We start from the raw sequence: 17,170 nt of genomic DNA, 5'->3' as shown, positions 1-17,170 counted from the left end.
GTTGCCATGGCGACACCCTCATCTGTTTCGCCTGTGTGTGCGTGACACGGTAAAGGTAAAGGTAGCTGACACTGACAGACACACTCTTAACTCCACGCTCCCCCTTTCTCTCGCTCTATCTGCCCTTGTTTTTTTCTTGAGGCTGTGTGTGTGTGTGTGTGTGTGAGAGTGTGTGGGTAATTGTGTGTCTATGTCTTCATCTGTCTGTGTGTGTTTCTGCATGTTTGTGTGTCTGTCTTTATCTTTGTACGTGTCTTTCTTTGTCTGCATGTGTGTGTGTGCATTTCCATATGAATGTCTTTGTGTGTGTGTGTGTGTGTGTGTGTGTGTGTGTGTGAAAGTGAGAGTATGTGTGTGAGTATGTGTGTCTATCTCTTCATCTTTGTGTGTGTGCTTCTGTATTTGTCTGTGTCTATGTCTTCATCTATGTGTGGGAGTTTCTGTATGTTTGTGGGTGTCTATGCCTTTATCTTTGTGTGTGTCTGTGTCCACATGGGTGGGTGTGTGTGTGCGTGTGCATGTGTGTGCACGTTTCTATTTGTCCGTGTGCATCGGTATCGTTATCTTTACGTTTGTGTGTGTGTGTGTGTGTCTGTGTCGGACCCAGAGAGAGATATGGCGTGTCAGGTTGATGTCAGCTCCATGAAACCTATTGAAGTGTGATGCAACGGTGTGTGTGTGTGTGTACTGTATATGGTGTGTGTGTGTGTGAGGAGAGGGAGAGCCAGATCGGGCCGAAGGCAGGGGTGAGTGCGAGGCCGTGCCGAGGAAAAAAGGACGGGAGGATTTTTTCGACTATAATTGTGTTTCTATTCCGGAGTTGTATCTCTCCCCTCTAGCCGTCACTTGCCATCGTCTGTTTTTAACTCTCTCCATCCCTATCTTTAGTCTGTCTGTCTCTCTCCCTTCAGCTCTCAGTCTAAACTTTGCTGCTTTAAGTTTCTACTGTGTTTTTGACACAACTGTCACCCCAACTGTAAGTACGGAGACACACACACTCACTAGGGTTCACCGACTTTTTGAAGGTTGATTGTTTTTGACTGAAATTGACTGAAATTTGAAGGCGGCAATGAAACTACAAAAATATGTATGTGTATCGCAATGCAAAAATGTGACAATACGTATCGTGATGCAGAAAAATGAATCATGATATTTTATTCTGCTGTAGTAATCACAAATGAGACGGCTTTCTCATCATAATTTCTATCAAAATGATATTATTAGTAATAACATTTTTGAATTGTTGTTTACATTCTAGCAAGCCAATGGCATCGCTAGAAAGATGTGTGGCTCAGAAATAAACATAATTCTGCAGTCAGACTTTGCTGTCACTGAACTTTTATTTATGACATTGTATCGCATTGTATTGAATCGCATATCATGTATCGTGAGATAAGTATATCGTCCCATCACTAATATAAGAATATGGTTTCCCAGCAAACATTTTGATATTGAATATGTGTGTAAATCTAGCGCAAAAATAAAAGTTGAGACGACTGATCTTTAGAACTTTGAATTTTTGAAAGTTTGTCATTACCCAAAAATCGTGTAACGTGGCATCCTCCGACCCTAAATGTCTTCCTTTAAGTGTGTGGTGGGGCTGGAGGTGGAGAAGAGGTCCAGCCATCCTTGGTGAATTTCATCTGGTTGAATCTGCAGCGTCTCAGTGAGTTGGGGATGGGACGCTCTCCTCTGCCGCAGCCCCACTTTGTCATTTACGCTGATAAGACGGATGTATTTTTGCATAAAAATCTCCCCTACTGCAGATTTAATCAAAGGACAGTATCGACCCATATGTCAGTCCGACCGGAACACTCACACACACACAGAGTCGACACACACACACACACCAAATCAATTGCAGACACCCTCAAGTGTCTTTGCTTTGTCTCAGTCATTAACAATCTCCGCTGTCAGTCCCAATCCAGAGAGCAGAGTAGCCCTCGCCCTCTGAAGGGTCACCGACCAATAAGAAGCCTCCGCGCTGGAGGTCAGAGCCAATCAGTGGCTCCCAGGCGGAATGACTCACTGTCACTTTTTTTTTTTGGTATTTTTACGATCCATCCCACCATCCCTCCGTCCCACCATCCCTCCGTCCCCGCGTCTTCAACGATGGGAACTCATAAAGTTTGGGTTGGGGAGGGAGGAGATTGAACATATTAATGTCTTTTATGGAATGCTTTTGTGAGGGACACGGATTTAGGCGCTCAAGGTTCCCCTGTCCTTTTTAACGCTCTGTGCAGTCGGCCGTGCTCTTTGTCCACACGATTACTTTGGTCCGGCGTTCGGTTTCGTCACTTTGGGAAAGAGAGAGCGAGCGTCGGAGAGAGAGAGAGAGAGAGAGAGGGATGAGAGTGGAATGAAGATCGGGCCACTGTGCACCCTGAGCTCCTGTCCTTCAAGGCATTTAAAAGTTGCCTTTCACAACTCTTTTGTTTTCTCCCTGTGATTTTATTTTCTTCTCAATCTGTGGTCCGACTCCCCCTCCGGCGACTCGACCCCTACGTCTCTCTCCCGCTTCTTCCTCGGTCCCCTCTCTCCGCTGTCACTTCGCCTTTTTGTCTCCTGTTTGTAACTGCCACTTGTTTATTGGTAACTCTCCCTTCTTTCCCTCTTCTCTAAACTTTTGTCTCATCTCTCATCTTTCTTCCTTCTCATTTTCTGCTCTGCTCTTGCCTCTCCCCCTCTCCTTTCTCCTCTCCTCTTCGTTCCTCTGCCCTCTGTTCTCATACCCCCTTTTGTTGCTCCCCTTCTTCCCCTTTCATCCATCTCCTCTCCTTCCTCCCTTGTTTCCTCTCATTTCTCCTCTCCTCTCCTTGTTGTTTCTTCACCTCCTTTCCTCCCTTTCTCTCCTTTCCTTTCCCTCTCCCCTCCTCTCATTTCTCCTCTCCTCTCCTCTCCTCTTGTTTCCTCACCTCCTTTTCTTTCCTCCTTATCTCTCCTTTCCTTTCCCTATCCTCTCCTCTCTCTCATCTCCCTCCTCTCCTACCCCTTATCCCCCCCCTCCTTTCCTCTCCTCCCCTCTGGCTTCCTCTCATCTCCTCTCGTATTCCCATCTCCCTTTCCTCCTCTCCTCTCCATTCCTTTTATCTCCTCGTCTTCTGTACTTTCCAACCCCCCCCCCCCCAATATCCTCTCCACATCCTCCTCTTGTACCCCTCCATCTCCTCTCTTCTCTATCTCCCCCATCCAGCTCTATGATCTGGGCTCCCCGGCCGACTCCCAGTCCAGCTCTCCTGGCTGTCTGACCACCGATAGCAGCTGTGTCAACATGGGCTACCCGTCCTGCGGCCACCGGGGGCGCTGTCACGGCGAGTGGGGCTCCTTCAGCTGCCAGTGTGTGCCGGGCTACACAGGACATCAGTGTGAAGAGGGTAAGCCAAAGTGTTTTGGACTTGTGCACGCTTTCAACCTTTAAGCTCTTTTAGCCAGCATTAAAGGAATACACCAAGTTTTTGGATGATTGTGCCGTTGCGGTTAAGTGATGAGAACAAAGACGCCAAAATTCCATGTGTCCCCAGTAGATCATTGGCTCTGGTGCTCCATTCTAACATGTTAGCATACAGTATGTTGAGTGATAGTAGGCTCCATGCTAACGCTTTAGCATACACTATGTTGAATGATAGTAGGCTCCATGCTAACACTTTAGCATACACTATGTTGAGCGATAGTAGGCTCCATGCTAACACTTTAGCATGCACTATGTTGAGCGATAGTAGGCTCCATGCTAACACTTTAGCATGCACTATGTTGAGCGATAGTAGGCTCCATGCTAACACTTTAGCATACACTATGTTGAGCGATAGTAGGCTCCATGCTAACAATTTAGCATACACTATGTTGAGCGATAGTAGGCTCCATGCTAACACTTTAGCATACACTATGTTGAGCGATAGTAGGCTCCATGCTAACACTTTAGCATACACTATGTTGAGCGATAGAAGGCTCCATGCTAACACTTTAGCATACACTATGTTGAGCGATAGTAGGCTCCATGCTAACACTTTAGCATACACTATGTTGAGCGATAGTAGGCTCCATGCTAACACTTTAGCATACACTATGTTGAGCGATAGTAGGCTCCATGCTAACACTTTAGCATACACTATGTTGAGCGATAGTAGGCTCCATGCTAACACTTTAGCATACACTATATTGAGCGATAGTAGGCTCCATGCTAACACTTTAGCATACACTATATTGAGTGATAGTAGGCTCCATGCTAACACTTTAGCATACACTATGTTGAGTGATAGTAGGCTACTGGTATTATCTTTTTATGTGAGAAAATGAGAACTTGAGGCTAAATGGTGAGTAACCTTAATGATAAGTCTGACAGTTTTGTGTTTGACACTGGGAAAATGTACACAAAATATGATATAAAAATAACATTAGGGACAGCTAAAAATCACTGAAACATGGCTACATCAACTATATTTAGTTAATGATATTTAATTTTTGAAATGTATGAATGTACAGGCTATATAATAAGATATTTTAATAAAAACAAACAATAACTTTTATTAGTAAAAGGTCAATCCTCTTTGGATAATGCTAGTCGCCTACTATCACTCAACATAGTGTATGCTAAAGTATTAGCATTGACTGCTGGAGCCAATGATCTACCGGGGACATATGGATGATTTTGGTGTCTATGTTCTCACGGGACAATCTCCCAAAAACGTGGTGTATTCTTTTAACATGCATCTCATACCTGGATTATTTACTTTTTTGATTTATGGAACACATTTATGGGTCCATGAAAGCACACAGCCTGGCTGGAGAGACAGAGTCAAGACAGAGCTGACAGACAGAGACCCTCTATATACCTGGTCTCGTATCTGGATTGTGTCTAGGTATAATTTAGCTGGAGTACATTTACACCTGACATTAAAATGCATCTCTGGTATACACATTAAATTCAGATTTCGCTTGCCAAGCACGTCACATCCTCCAGTAATATTTACGTCCCAAAAGGTGACAGTAAACACCTCATCTCGCTTGATTCCCGTCGTCAAGTATCCTATAAACAATTCATTTTTAACAAGTATGTTATTATCCGAGCTGCCTGCCAGCTCTTTGATTGGCGTGATCTTCCTGGTTGGATCCGTTTTAACTTCTGTCATTATTATATGCGCCTCTACGGAGGCGTGGAGACACATTGACACTTTGTTGTTACAGTGTTTTTTTTTGGAATTGGTTACAAGCATTTCTCAATACTGAGTTCACTTTTTCAAAACTCTTCACACAGTTAGCACAACAGCACTGTGTGGACCAAACTGTGAGTGTTTTTTCATTGCTTTGACACAAAATGCATTCAAAGACCACAATTTCCAAAATTCAACCACCAGCAAAACTGTCTGTATCTACAGCCCACTTTGTTTACATACTCTCAAAACTGCTGAATTCATGTTCAAAAACTAACATACAAAATTCAAGTGGACAGCAATCTGTTCAATCACAAATACTATTTTTGATAGTATTTGTGATAAAAGTAGATATAATGGTTATAGAGACAAATGGTGACAAACTATTGATTGAAGTTATGCAAATGACTTACTTCTTCAAAGATTGTAATGTGGCCAAATACGTCTCTGACCACCTCTGGATCTGGTTTGGGTGATTTGGTTTGGCCCTCTGCAATGCATCTTGGGCGCATTTACACCTGGACTTGATGCATTTGTGCTCTGTCCGATTACAATCCAGTCACCCAGGATGCATATTGTAATGCAGGTGGAAAGGGGTAGTGGTAAAAAACAGAGAATAGCCTCATCTCCTTGCTCCCTTACATCACATGTGCTGGCTATATCCTTGCATTGTGTGATTGGTTATTTCAAACAAATTGCATTTTTTAGGCAAGTTTAGTTCACCACGCTCTTCTTTTCCGAACAGTGTGTCTATGGGCAAAGGTTGTAGAGTGGTAAGATGGATGCAGATTATATGAATTGGTATGAACAAATCCCAAATGAATGCCTGGGTGGCCTTGATAAACACAGTGTAAATAATGGATGCAAACAAACATGGGGAGACATTTGGACACTGAATATGTCAGTTGCATGTAGTACCTTATGAACTATTCCACTTTGTCCAAGCTACATGGAAGAGAGATGTAGGAGGGAGAGACTGAAGAAAAATTAACTTGGACATGCTAAGCGAAGAACCAAGAACAACCAAGATATCCCAAGCTAAACATGCATATTCTAGCTTGTGCCTTTTGCATATTCTGCCATGCAACTGGCTCTATGCATACTGGGGGAATTTAGGGACTTGTGAAACTGTTATAGTTGAAGTTACTTCAGGTTACTCCCCTCTGGAGAAAAGCATCTTCTAAATGTCTCCTAAATATAATGTGTTGTCTGTAAAATTTTAATTGTGTTTATTCTGAGTTGTAGACACGTAGCACTATCTGACCTATTCTCTTTGTGTGTGTGTGTGTGCGTGACTGAACGAACACCAGAGGTCCCAGAGTATTCCTTTGATGGGCGCAGTCACGTGCACTACCAGCTGGCGTCCCCCCTGCCGGCCCGCAAGACGTGGGTTCAGGTCCTGGTCCGAACCCGCAAACACAGCAGCACCATCCTCAATCTCATCTCCAAGGAGCAGAGCGAATACCTACGGCTTGAGGTAAGACCGTGAGTGTGTGTGTCGGGGTGTGTGTAAGTTTGCGTGTGCGTACATTAGTGCGTTTGGGATTGCGCGAATGTTCATCTCTGGCTACATTTCCATTGACACAAAGATGTGATATAGTATTTCTGTTGTTGCCGTGTAACCTCAGTTATCCTATGCTTAGACTCAGGAGGCATGATGGCTGGTTGTAAGCAGTAACAACTGAACAAGTTGCAGTTGCGTTGGCCAAATGTTCTTGTGAAACCTGACATGGACAGGGTTAATTAAATCACATTATAACGTATTGTGGCACTCGGCTCTAGAGATGCACCAGAATTCTGGAGAAGAGATGCTGAGACAGGTTTCAAACATAAAGGTCTTTATGAATAATGTGGGGAGAGGGGAGCGGGGCCGAAGAGACACCGAGGATCTTCCACTCGACCCGGGGAAACACACAGCGGGCAGGGAGCGAGAGACGGAGGGATAGGTGGGGGTATTGTTTGGCTTACAAGTCTGCGCGTCCATTATCTATTCCGTCGTCAATCCACTCCGCAGCAGGTCGGTTTCCGGGGGCATCCACTCAAGGCGTAAACAGTCTATCGGGCAGAGGTCAAGCACAGAGAGCGCACCATAATAATCCAGTCCACAATCATCAGTCCACAATCCAAACACGGTATCCAATTGTCAGCCACTTCTTACCGTACCACAGAGACTTGTTTTGCTCACCCACTCGCAGCCACCTTCCTCTCCACTGACTGAGTGCACTGGCAGGGCTGAAGTAGGGAGCTCCCTGATTGCTGATGAGGCGCAGCTGGGTTCTCTGCACCTCTGCCACACCGGGGCAGGAAAGTATCGGCACTCTCAGGCTGATTATCAATATGCGTTCTTGAGTCCTCCATGACGCATTTTACGTAATATCTATCCGCCGAAGTACCATTCCAAAACAAAAGAACGACAGGACGGAGGACGGATAGAAAATAGTTTCCTCGCCAACCTCAAAATATCGAGGATGCATCGGATGGTGACTTGACCAATGAGGACAAATTGAAAGCCCCAAGATTCATTGCGACAACTGCGCTTCACGTCCGAGCAGCACTGCAGTCTGCAGTACAGAGCCGGTTAACAGGTGGGAAAATTAACAGCTGTGTGTCTTAATTAATCACACAGTCCATCTCAAACTGTAAGGAAGCTTCTCTGTGCTTACTTTCATGCGAAGATCGTTCTGTCCAAGACAACTTGGTAAGAACGTTCTCCACAAGGACACAAGTATTGACTTTGATAATCAGCCTCAGACTTTTCCCAGTGTACTGTGTGGGAATGGGCGCTGTCCCTGGTGCTGAAACACAGTAGAGCTGTCTCTCTGGCCTGGGGCTCTGCAGTATACATGCCCAAACAAACCTCCATGTCTTGATTGTTTTGTGGCTTTTGGTGACGTACCTTGCATTTATGGATCCATTTTTGTTCAGTTTGGCGGTGTTGTATTTTTCTTATTCCTGTGGTCTACTGCCATAACACAGATGACGTGACAACATGTTGAGCTATTTCCAGCACAGCTACAATAGAGCTGGATAGAAAAATGTTCAGCTATCTAAAACATCAATGGTAAACATAAAATTTTGGTGTCAGTCCCTCAGAATCAAAGTGCTTCTTTCTAGAGACGCCTTTTTGCACTGACGTTCACCAATCATACAGGGAGAAATCAATTGTTGAAGAGGCAGAGAGACCAATTTCACCACCAACAGTAGCCTCAATAGACCAAAGACCATCTCTGCAGACCTGTCTTTGGTAGTGTGTGAAATGCAACGCCCTCTACGACAGCTATTGCTATCACTATCATTATTTTTCTCTCAACCTACACGTATGCAGCACAGAAAACCCCCTTCTCTGGGGGGTAGATGAAGCAGGTTGAGGGAACAAAAAGGCAAATTACACACTTAATTAACACTTCATCACTAAATACACACAGTGATAATATATAAGGTTATTATTGGTTATAATGGTGTAAGAGTATCCAAGGGTAGAATTTTCCTTTAAGATCTGCTCTTGTAAATGTGCTGTAAATCTAGTTTAAAGCCTTCGGATCAGGATCCATCTGTTGTCTAAATTCATACTTTCAGAGAGTAGAGGTTATGACGCATAGCATTAACAGTCTAAATGATTTGGATTGATGTTGAAAGCACGCTGGCAGGATCCAATACATTAAAACTGATTATTTGGTTATTCGTCCTGAAGGCTTCATTTTCTGGTCTCTGTTGTTCTTTTTCTCTGCCGGAACTTCCAGTGCCCTCTCGTTTTCTGCCTATTTGCCAGCCCCCCCCCCCCCCCCCCCCTCTTTTTCTCTCTTCCCACCCCCGACTCTGACTTTCTCTCTAGGATCACGCTGTCCCTTCCCAGCCCTTTGCTCTCACTGTATCTCGCCCCACGCTGCGATCGGCGGCATTGATCAAACATCAGCGTCTGAAATGATGATGATTATCCATACCGCAGCGGCAGTTACAACCCCTCCTCTGATCCCTGCTTGTCATCCATCCTTCTCTCCTTCTTGTCCGTCCATCCCTACATTTCCTCTTAACTGTCTCAGCGCTCCCGCAACATAACCACATGGGGAGCGGGTTCACATCATAAACCCACCATAAATATTGTACTTATTCCAGGGTGCCGACAGCATGAAAATGTGTGTAATCTTGGGAAGTGGCCCCCCTTCGGCGAACACTGAACCCCGCAATGTTCTTTTGATCGAAGTATAACGTTATTGCCTTATATAGGATTATGTTTTTCACTGTAGTAGTTCAGTCTGTTTGCTTTTAATCAGAAAAAGGAATTAGTATGCGTTTCTCTTGGCTGGCTGCAAACTCACAATGTGACGAGCTCTGTGTGTCTGCTGTTTATGTGACTTGCATTCCAACGACATGGTTGGTTAAAAATTATACGATTTCGTTGTTCTCAGCTTTATTTTCCTTACTTTACTCCTGTGTTTGGATTACTGATTGCAGCACCTTCCTTGTGTATGTGTGTGTGTGTGCATTCTTGCATTTCTATCCTTACGAGGGCCAAACCTCCTCCTAAGTGAGGACATTTTGCTGGTTCTCGCTGGGGTAGTTTAGGGTTAGACCTTGGGTTTAGAGTTAAGATTAGGATTAGATTTAGGTTAGGGTAAAGTTAGTTTAGGGTTATGACTTGGGTTTATGGTTAAAGGAAAAGTCCACACTTTAGCTGTTAAATGTTGTTGTTTGGTAGTATTTTTCCTGTAGATAACCAGCCAAATGTAGATGATGTGATGTCACGAGAGATTTCCAATGCAGCTGCAATGGAGTTTGATATAAAATATTTAATCTACATTAACGGTAAACGTCAGGTTTTTGGTGTCAGTCCCTCAGAATCAAAGAGCGAGGGCTTCTTTCTAGAGCTGCCATTTTCAACACGTTCAACAATCATACAGGGAGAAAATAGCTATATTTTTATGCCCATACGCCCACCTGTGAACGAAAGCAACAAGTCCACGCCACTTCTGTGGGGATTGTGATAAAGGCATTCTGGGAAATGTAGGAAATAACTAACTTAAGTATCACCCGTTGATGGATTGGTGGATTGTTCCTGTAAGATTAGAATTAGGTTTAGGTTAGGTTAAGGTTAGGCATGTAGTGGTGAGGGTTAAGTTTAGGGTAAGGGGGGTTACGGAATGAATGTAGGTAATGGAAGGTACTCTCAAGTATAGCAATATAAACTTGTGTGTATGTGTGTGGGGTGGAGTGGAGTGGGGTTGTGTTGAAGGTTACCTGAAAGGTTTGACAGGTCTGAGATTTCATTATTGCTTCACAGCTCTGTAACCCATATAGCTGCTCTCTCTCTCTCTCAATCTCTCTATCTCTCTCTCTCTCTCTCTCTCCCCCCCTCCCGCTGTCTGTATCTCTCTTCTCTGCCTCTTTTCTTTTTTCTCTCCATCATTGCTTCTTGTCTCCCTTTGACTTCCTCCACATCTCTCTTTCTCGCCACCTACGTCTCTCTCTCTTCACTGTCAGGGTCAGTCCTGTTTTCATCATTTTCTCCCGTTTTCCTGTCCTCTGTTGTGATGGAGAGATCAGGCTGTGGTGTAGGAGACTTGGCTCTTGGTGATTATTTCAGTATTAACTCAGTTTGGAGCAGGGGGCCTCAATTTAACCCAAGGGCCAAAAAACTCCAAGCTCCCACTTGGCCCTTTTAAAAGTTTCTTTTTGCAGCAAAAAAGAAACTCTCCCTTATTGGTCATTACAGAGAGGAGGTGATTATTATATAGCAGAGGTTATTATTAGACAGTATACAGGAGAGACTTAGACAGTATGCAGAAGTGGTAATTATTAGAAAGTATGCAGTGGAGATGACAATGGAGCCAGTATACAACCGCTGTGTGAGCAGTTTCATCATCAGAATAAAAGACTTCTGTGGCATTGTGAACATTTCATTTTCTGAATTGACACAATTTATAATAATAATAAGATATTTTAAATGTATTTTATTTATACAGGACTTTTCTGAGATAAAGTTTTACTTCACTAAGTGCTTCACAATCAAATAAAAGACACAGAAACAAGGTTACGCAAGCAAAGAAGAAGATAGTGGTAAATACAAAGGCATTAGGCTGGAGGTGGGATATGATCCATGGTTAGGGTAACAGGTGCTGGAAGAATCCCATATAGTGGAACAACAGTAGAAAGAGAAGCATCATTACATTAAAAGCAATTTTGTAGATGGTATTTTTCCCTTATTAGACAGAAAGAGGACAGGCATGCAACAATAGTCATGAGTCAGGATTTACTGTATCCAAATTGTAGTACCTCACTCATATCCAGAGTGACTTAGAATAAGTGAAAAGATTGGTCTGCAGTGTTAATGCAGGGTAGGTGCAGGATACATACTGTATATGAAGAGGGACTTCAGATTATAGTGTTTTCATCAGTCATAATGCATTTCCCACCATCTGAGTATGCTATATGTACAGCATGTATGTGCATATGGATGGGGACAGTGGTTATGGTAATGGGAAATTTTACAGCCTGCTAATTACAGTGTAATTAATTTGTAATTATGGGGTACTAATAAAATAACAATGCTGTAGTTACAGGGTAACAAAACAAGAAGTCCAGGAATTAAGGGGTAACAATTTTGTAATTATGAGAGATTTATATGGTAGTTATGGTGTGACTGTTTTTGTAAAATAATTACATATACAATAACGTAATTAGGGGGGACTAAACAATTGTTATCGGTGCTTAAAGGTTCATGCACTGGAAAAAGGCAGCTTGTAAAGTGCTACCCATGTTTCTATTAACTACATGGGTTGATGCACGGGTTGTTCTGAAAAAAAGAAATTCTACACCTGAAAAGCTGAATTGAAGATGCATAACTTTTCTTTTTATTTTCCTAAAGTATCCCCTCAGATATGATAGTAGGTAAGATTAGAGTGAGCTAACTTGGGGCTTTAAACTGTGTAAGTGCAATAGGAAAGAGCAATTAAATTGATGTTTTCCGCATAAAAAATATGGTATCTTAATACAAATTCCAAATATTCAGTTATGTGTTTTTTAATCATGTGTAGTTTATAAACCATGTATGAAGCGAGACATCTCTGTCATCAAAGTCTACTGGAGCCTGAGCTTCATCTGATGAATCATAATGCAGCTGGACAGAATGCAGCAGAGTTCAGAGAATTTAGAATGTCAGTGTCATAAAGACAGACTGACCTGAACACAGACTCAGACTCACAGTTTCATCTCTGATCGCTGCTCACCTGCAAACTGAGACAGAAAACTCACATTGCATTCATTTGGAGAAACATCAACAACAATATCTACTGTTTAGAATAGAAAACATGGAGAGTGATTTCCATCTTGGCAAGCCACATATATTTTTAATTTTATTATTTAGTACAGAGGATTTTGCTGAACAGACAAACAAGATACAGACAGTCAGGATAGACTAGTTGTTTCTGTTGAAGGATTTGCATTTGTGTCCAGTTCTTCCTTAGTTTGATTTACATTGTAAATTCACAGTTAGATTTGTTGTTGAAACAAAACTATGATGAAAGGCATAAGATGAAGCTATGATGAAGCATGTTGACCTTGAATGAAGCTATGTCAGGTGGCCTCATGGTTATTTGATTATTAAGATGTTGCCATTGCATTTGTTTCAGCATCCATGCAATTGGTCGCTCGACTCAATGCCCTTAATGACGATCGCCATGAAAACATCAACTGCATGTTTGTGAAAGTCCTGAATAAGGAGCAGTACCTTTATGCTGAAGCCTCTAGTTTCTCTGGAGTTCCTGCAGAGCTCGACTGTGACCTTTCACCTCAGTCTGCTGTTGGTCTCGGCTCCAAACCTGCTTGTGGATTTGAGAGCCTCAATATATGGGAACCAATAGACAGCACAGCTTCATCAGCATACAAACTTCTCTTGGATATGGACAAAGGAGACCTTCCTCCCACAGAGAAAGAGTCTCCTCTCATGACCGAGGACACAGCTGTAGGAAATGCTGGAGCATCCATCCACCCAGCTCAGCATGTTGAGGCTCAGTCTAACCTGCTCCGCCTTGTTGAGGCTCCATCCCATGATGCTCCAGTGACTGATGACTTCAAAATCATTGAGAGATTGAGTCAGCTTCAGCACTCCCCCATTGGTTTTGACGATGACTACCACCTGGAGGCAGTTGGAAAGAGATACCTCTATGCTCCCCCATGTGACACATGTGGATTTGTGGCTGACTGCTGCTCACCCTGTGGATCCACTCTGGACTGCCTGGATGAGTGGGAGCCACTGGTCAAATCCCACTTTGACTTGGAGAAGGAGGGATTTGGTGAGGAGATCCTCTACGCTTCATCACATCTCTCTAGATTTGCAGTTGACTGCTCCCCACAGCATGGGCCGACTCTGGACCAGCTTGACAAATGGGAACCTGTTGTCAGCAGCACTGATTCTCACCTGATGCAGTTCCTCTCAGTCCTCCTGGAGGAGGAACTTGGTGAAAAGCACATGAATGCTTCCTCATCAGTGAGTTCTACATTTATGGCGGCCTGCGCTGCACACCATGCCCCTACTCAAGATCATCTTGATGAATGGGAGCCAATCATCAGAGCTGATTCTAAACTGATGCTGTTCCTCCAGGACTTGGAGAAGGAGGAAGAACAATGTCCTTTTATCATCAAGAGGGAAACGGTCAGCTCTTGTGCACAGATTGAGGCTGCTGCTGAAAGCTCTGTCACCATCCTGCATCAACCTGAATGTTGTGAGGGAACAAAAGTCACTCTGCTCTCTGCTGGACCTGACAGTAACTCCACCTCAGAGGAGGCTCTCCCCGTCTCTCTTGCTGAATACACCCTGATTCACCTGCTTCAGGAAGATCAACCGACTTTCTTCAGGAGTCCCAGGCTCCAGCCATCCAGGTTGAGGTCAAAGCTCCACCAAGCCTTGTGGTTGAAACTGTAAAGGACACCAAGGATCTGTCCTGTCTGACCCTGGAAGAGACACTTCCACCCGTCCAGCTGGGCAAACCTACAGGACCTCAGAGTTCCGGTGCCAAAGACAGCTTGTTAACAAAACCAAAGAAGAAGAAGCGTGGCTTCTTTTCTTGGCTATCCCGCATATTCCGGAGGAAGAACAAAAAATGTGCTGACAACATGGCTGCAACAGCAGAGACGCCACTCCAACAGACCTGCCAAACAGAAGCAGATGAGCCAAAGCCCTGCTTGAACACCCTCTCACCTGCAGTCCACTTCTGAACTCCTGTCACCTTCTGTCCACTTTACACAATTGAACAACTGAATCATTTTATTTGAATACATTTATTTGCACACTACTGTTACAGTGTCTTTGCGCATTTCTTCAAAACACACCTTTATTCCTGCAGTTATGGGTAACCTGCAGCCTAAAGCAGTGAAAGTGTAATGGAATTAGTAAATACACAGTATGTTGGTCATTAACATTTTCTTTACCTCTATTACTAATAATATAATCAATATTTATTCTAAATGTGGCTGCTTTTTCGCTGGAGTTGCAGGTGTTTCTTAAGATTGCTGTGATTGCACAGAACATCTTTTTTTTTTTACATAAATTACATCTGTATGTATTAATCCACATTCCTATCTGCTTTAGTAAAGTTGTCCCACACTTGCAATCGCTTTAATTAGAAAGCGTCATTACGCTGGACTATACAGGAAATGCCAAGAAATTAAAAGTTATGTGTGAACTAATTTAAATGAATTGGGCAACTAAGAACTGATAGCAGTACTGTTTGTCCAGGAGCTTATCTGTATTTCACTGCCAACCAAGAACTGGTACCTAATCAGCAGTGCTTGATACCCAACCCTAGCAGCAGTAGACTAGATGGTTAGAGAAGTGGGCTTGTGACTGGAAGGTCACCAGTTCAAATCCAGCTGGGAAAATGTGCGTAGGTAAACTGAGTGAGTAACACTCTCCCAGGCACTGAACCCCCAACCCCCTCGGTGGAGCTGCTCAGTGACCAACAGCAGAAAACTGGGCAGCTCCCAGGTGTGAATGTATGGAAATGTCTGAGTCTGAAGCAAGTATTGCTGGAAAAGAACACTGAGCCCAGTTGACTTTCCCTGGATAAATAAAGGTAAACAAATGCATATGCCTGGCATATATGCGCATCATCTACATTCAATTTCAGTGCATTAGCACATCATCGTATAATCATCAAAAGATGGCAAATTAACACATCATCTGCATATGCCAGAGATCTTCATGCATCAGCAAGCTGAGGGCTGAAACACTGAGAGCGGTGTGTGTGTCGTGGGAAGCTGCTGAGGGAGTTGGCTGCCCCTGCAGTGGGGCTATTTACTCAAAAACGGAGTCACACACCTTCGCACACACACATGACACTCTCTTGCGAAGAAACGCTCACATAAAAGAAGCGCACACACTCACTGACGCACACACACACCACCCAGGGAGCAAAGTAGGAGCCGAAGCCGCTCCGCTCCGTTCAGCTTTAATTGGGGGTAAAATCAGGTGGCTGTGAGTGCGTCTGGTTAAAAAGTGCTGCCCCACTGGATTCTAAATATAATTAATACTTCATCACACAGCCTTGAAATGAGCCACGGTTCTCCAGCTAAACAACCTTGGAGCCGTCCAGCACATTATCCGGCTGCTTTAAGGCAAGGGGGAGGGAGGGTGGGAGGGAGGTATGGATGGAAAAGGGAAAGATGAAGGGAAGAAAGGGGGAGAGAGCAGAGCATAGAGAAAGAAAGGCAGAGAGGAGAGGGAAATGGGAAGAGAGAGATAAAGAGAGAGAGTTGAGAGGAAGATGACTGGGTTCACTTTTTTTTGACGGAGTTCAGAGTGTTTTTCCTCCAAAAATCTTGGTTTGACTTTTATTATGTGGAGAAGGAGCGGGAGCGTTAATGGTAGCCGCCCACTAGTCCTCTCCCTCTCTCTCCCTCTCTCTCTCTGTTTCTCTGCCCTTCTCATCTCAGTCCTCTGTTTACGTGATAGCGGTGGCAGAGGAAGATGGAGGGAAGCAAATTATGCTCAGTGGGACACTTGGAGGAAACAGTTTGAAATTGAAATGAAGAGTGCCCTCCTAAAAAAAAAAAAAAAAAAAAAAAAATTGCCGTCGGACTTAGTCATACACACACACACACACACACGCAGCTCGGGCCCATGGTTTTGTTTTAAATGAATATTGCCCTGTGATACTCGAGTGATTAGCATCACAGCCAAGCCGAAATGGAATCGTTTTCATCTCAAGATCTGAGGGCGGGGGAAGCGCTTGTTGTGTAAACATGAGAAAAGTGTTTTTCTCCCTCATTCTCACTTCTCATCCATAAATTCTCTCTCTTTCTGTCTTCCTCCCTCTCCCTTTCTTCTCCCCCCTCTCTCCATCATCTTGCTTTCTCTCTCTCTTGGTGAGAATCAGCAAGATGCCTTCCCGGAACTGGCTTTTACACACTGGGAGTGTGTGTGTGGTGTGTGTGTGTGTGTGTGTGTGTGTGTGGGCGCGCGGGCGCGTGCGGGAGTGTGTACACACACGTGTATGTGTGTGTACTTGTTGACAGCACTGAGAGAGCGGGGCATGTTCTTACAAGTCAACACACCACAAGTTAAAATTATCTCAGCTTTACCAGAACAGTGCCTCATTTCAAAAGGATTTCAGTCCCATAGCAACAGCAAGGAAGCACAGCTAGCTCTTCCCCGAGTGGCTTTTGAGCATATTAGGCTCGGAAAAAACAAGAAAAATAAAAAAATAACAGATGTCAGATGCTCAGTGGACAAAAGCCCTAAATGAACATGGGGGAAGAGGGAGGAAAATTAATGGAATGATGTGTGAGAGAGCAAATTAGTACATTAATACATTGTTTCAGATGGATGAAGGCCTACATTCTATTACTTTTACCACAAATCTGTGTGTGTGTGTCAGTCAGATGTGGGTATTTTGGATATAGGCCTTTATTATGATGACAATAACAGCTATGAGGAAATGCAGTTGGTTTTACCCGACTGAGATTTACTTGGGATCACACCATATATCAAATGGTAGAAATGCCAGCTTATTACATGGCTGTTTTTCATT

General features: G+C 43.7%; 1 protein-coding gene across 1 annotated transcript in view; it reads left to right on the top strand.

The window, feature by feature from the left end:
* The window catches only part of LOC139916098 (neural-cadherin), a 293,386-nt gene that overhangs the window by 242,832 nt on the left and 33,384 nt on the right, over window positions 1-17,170 (top strand). The window contains exons 31-32 of the mRNA XM_078288504.1: window positions 3,194-3,374; window positions 6,458-6,624. Coding sequence (XP_078144630.1) covers window positions 3,194-3,374; window positions 6,458-6,624 — 348 coding nt within the window. The remainder of the gene's footprint in view (window positions 1-3,193; window positions 3,375-6,457; window positions 6,625-17,170) is intronic.

This window comes from Centroberyx gerrardi, chromosome 1 (genome assembly GCF_048128805.1).
Source record: "Centroberyx gerrardi isolate f3 chromosome 1, fCenGer3.hap1.cur.20231027, whole genome shotgun sequence".
Lineage (NCBI taxonomy): Eukaryota > Metazoa > Chordata > Actinopteri > Beryciformes > Berycidae > Centroberyx > Centroberyx gerrardi.
Note: the sequence above shows the minus strand (reverse complement) of the source record. Positions and strands in the feature narration are given on the sequence as shown.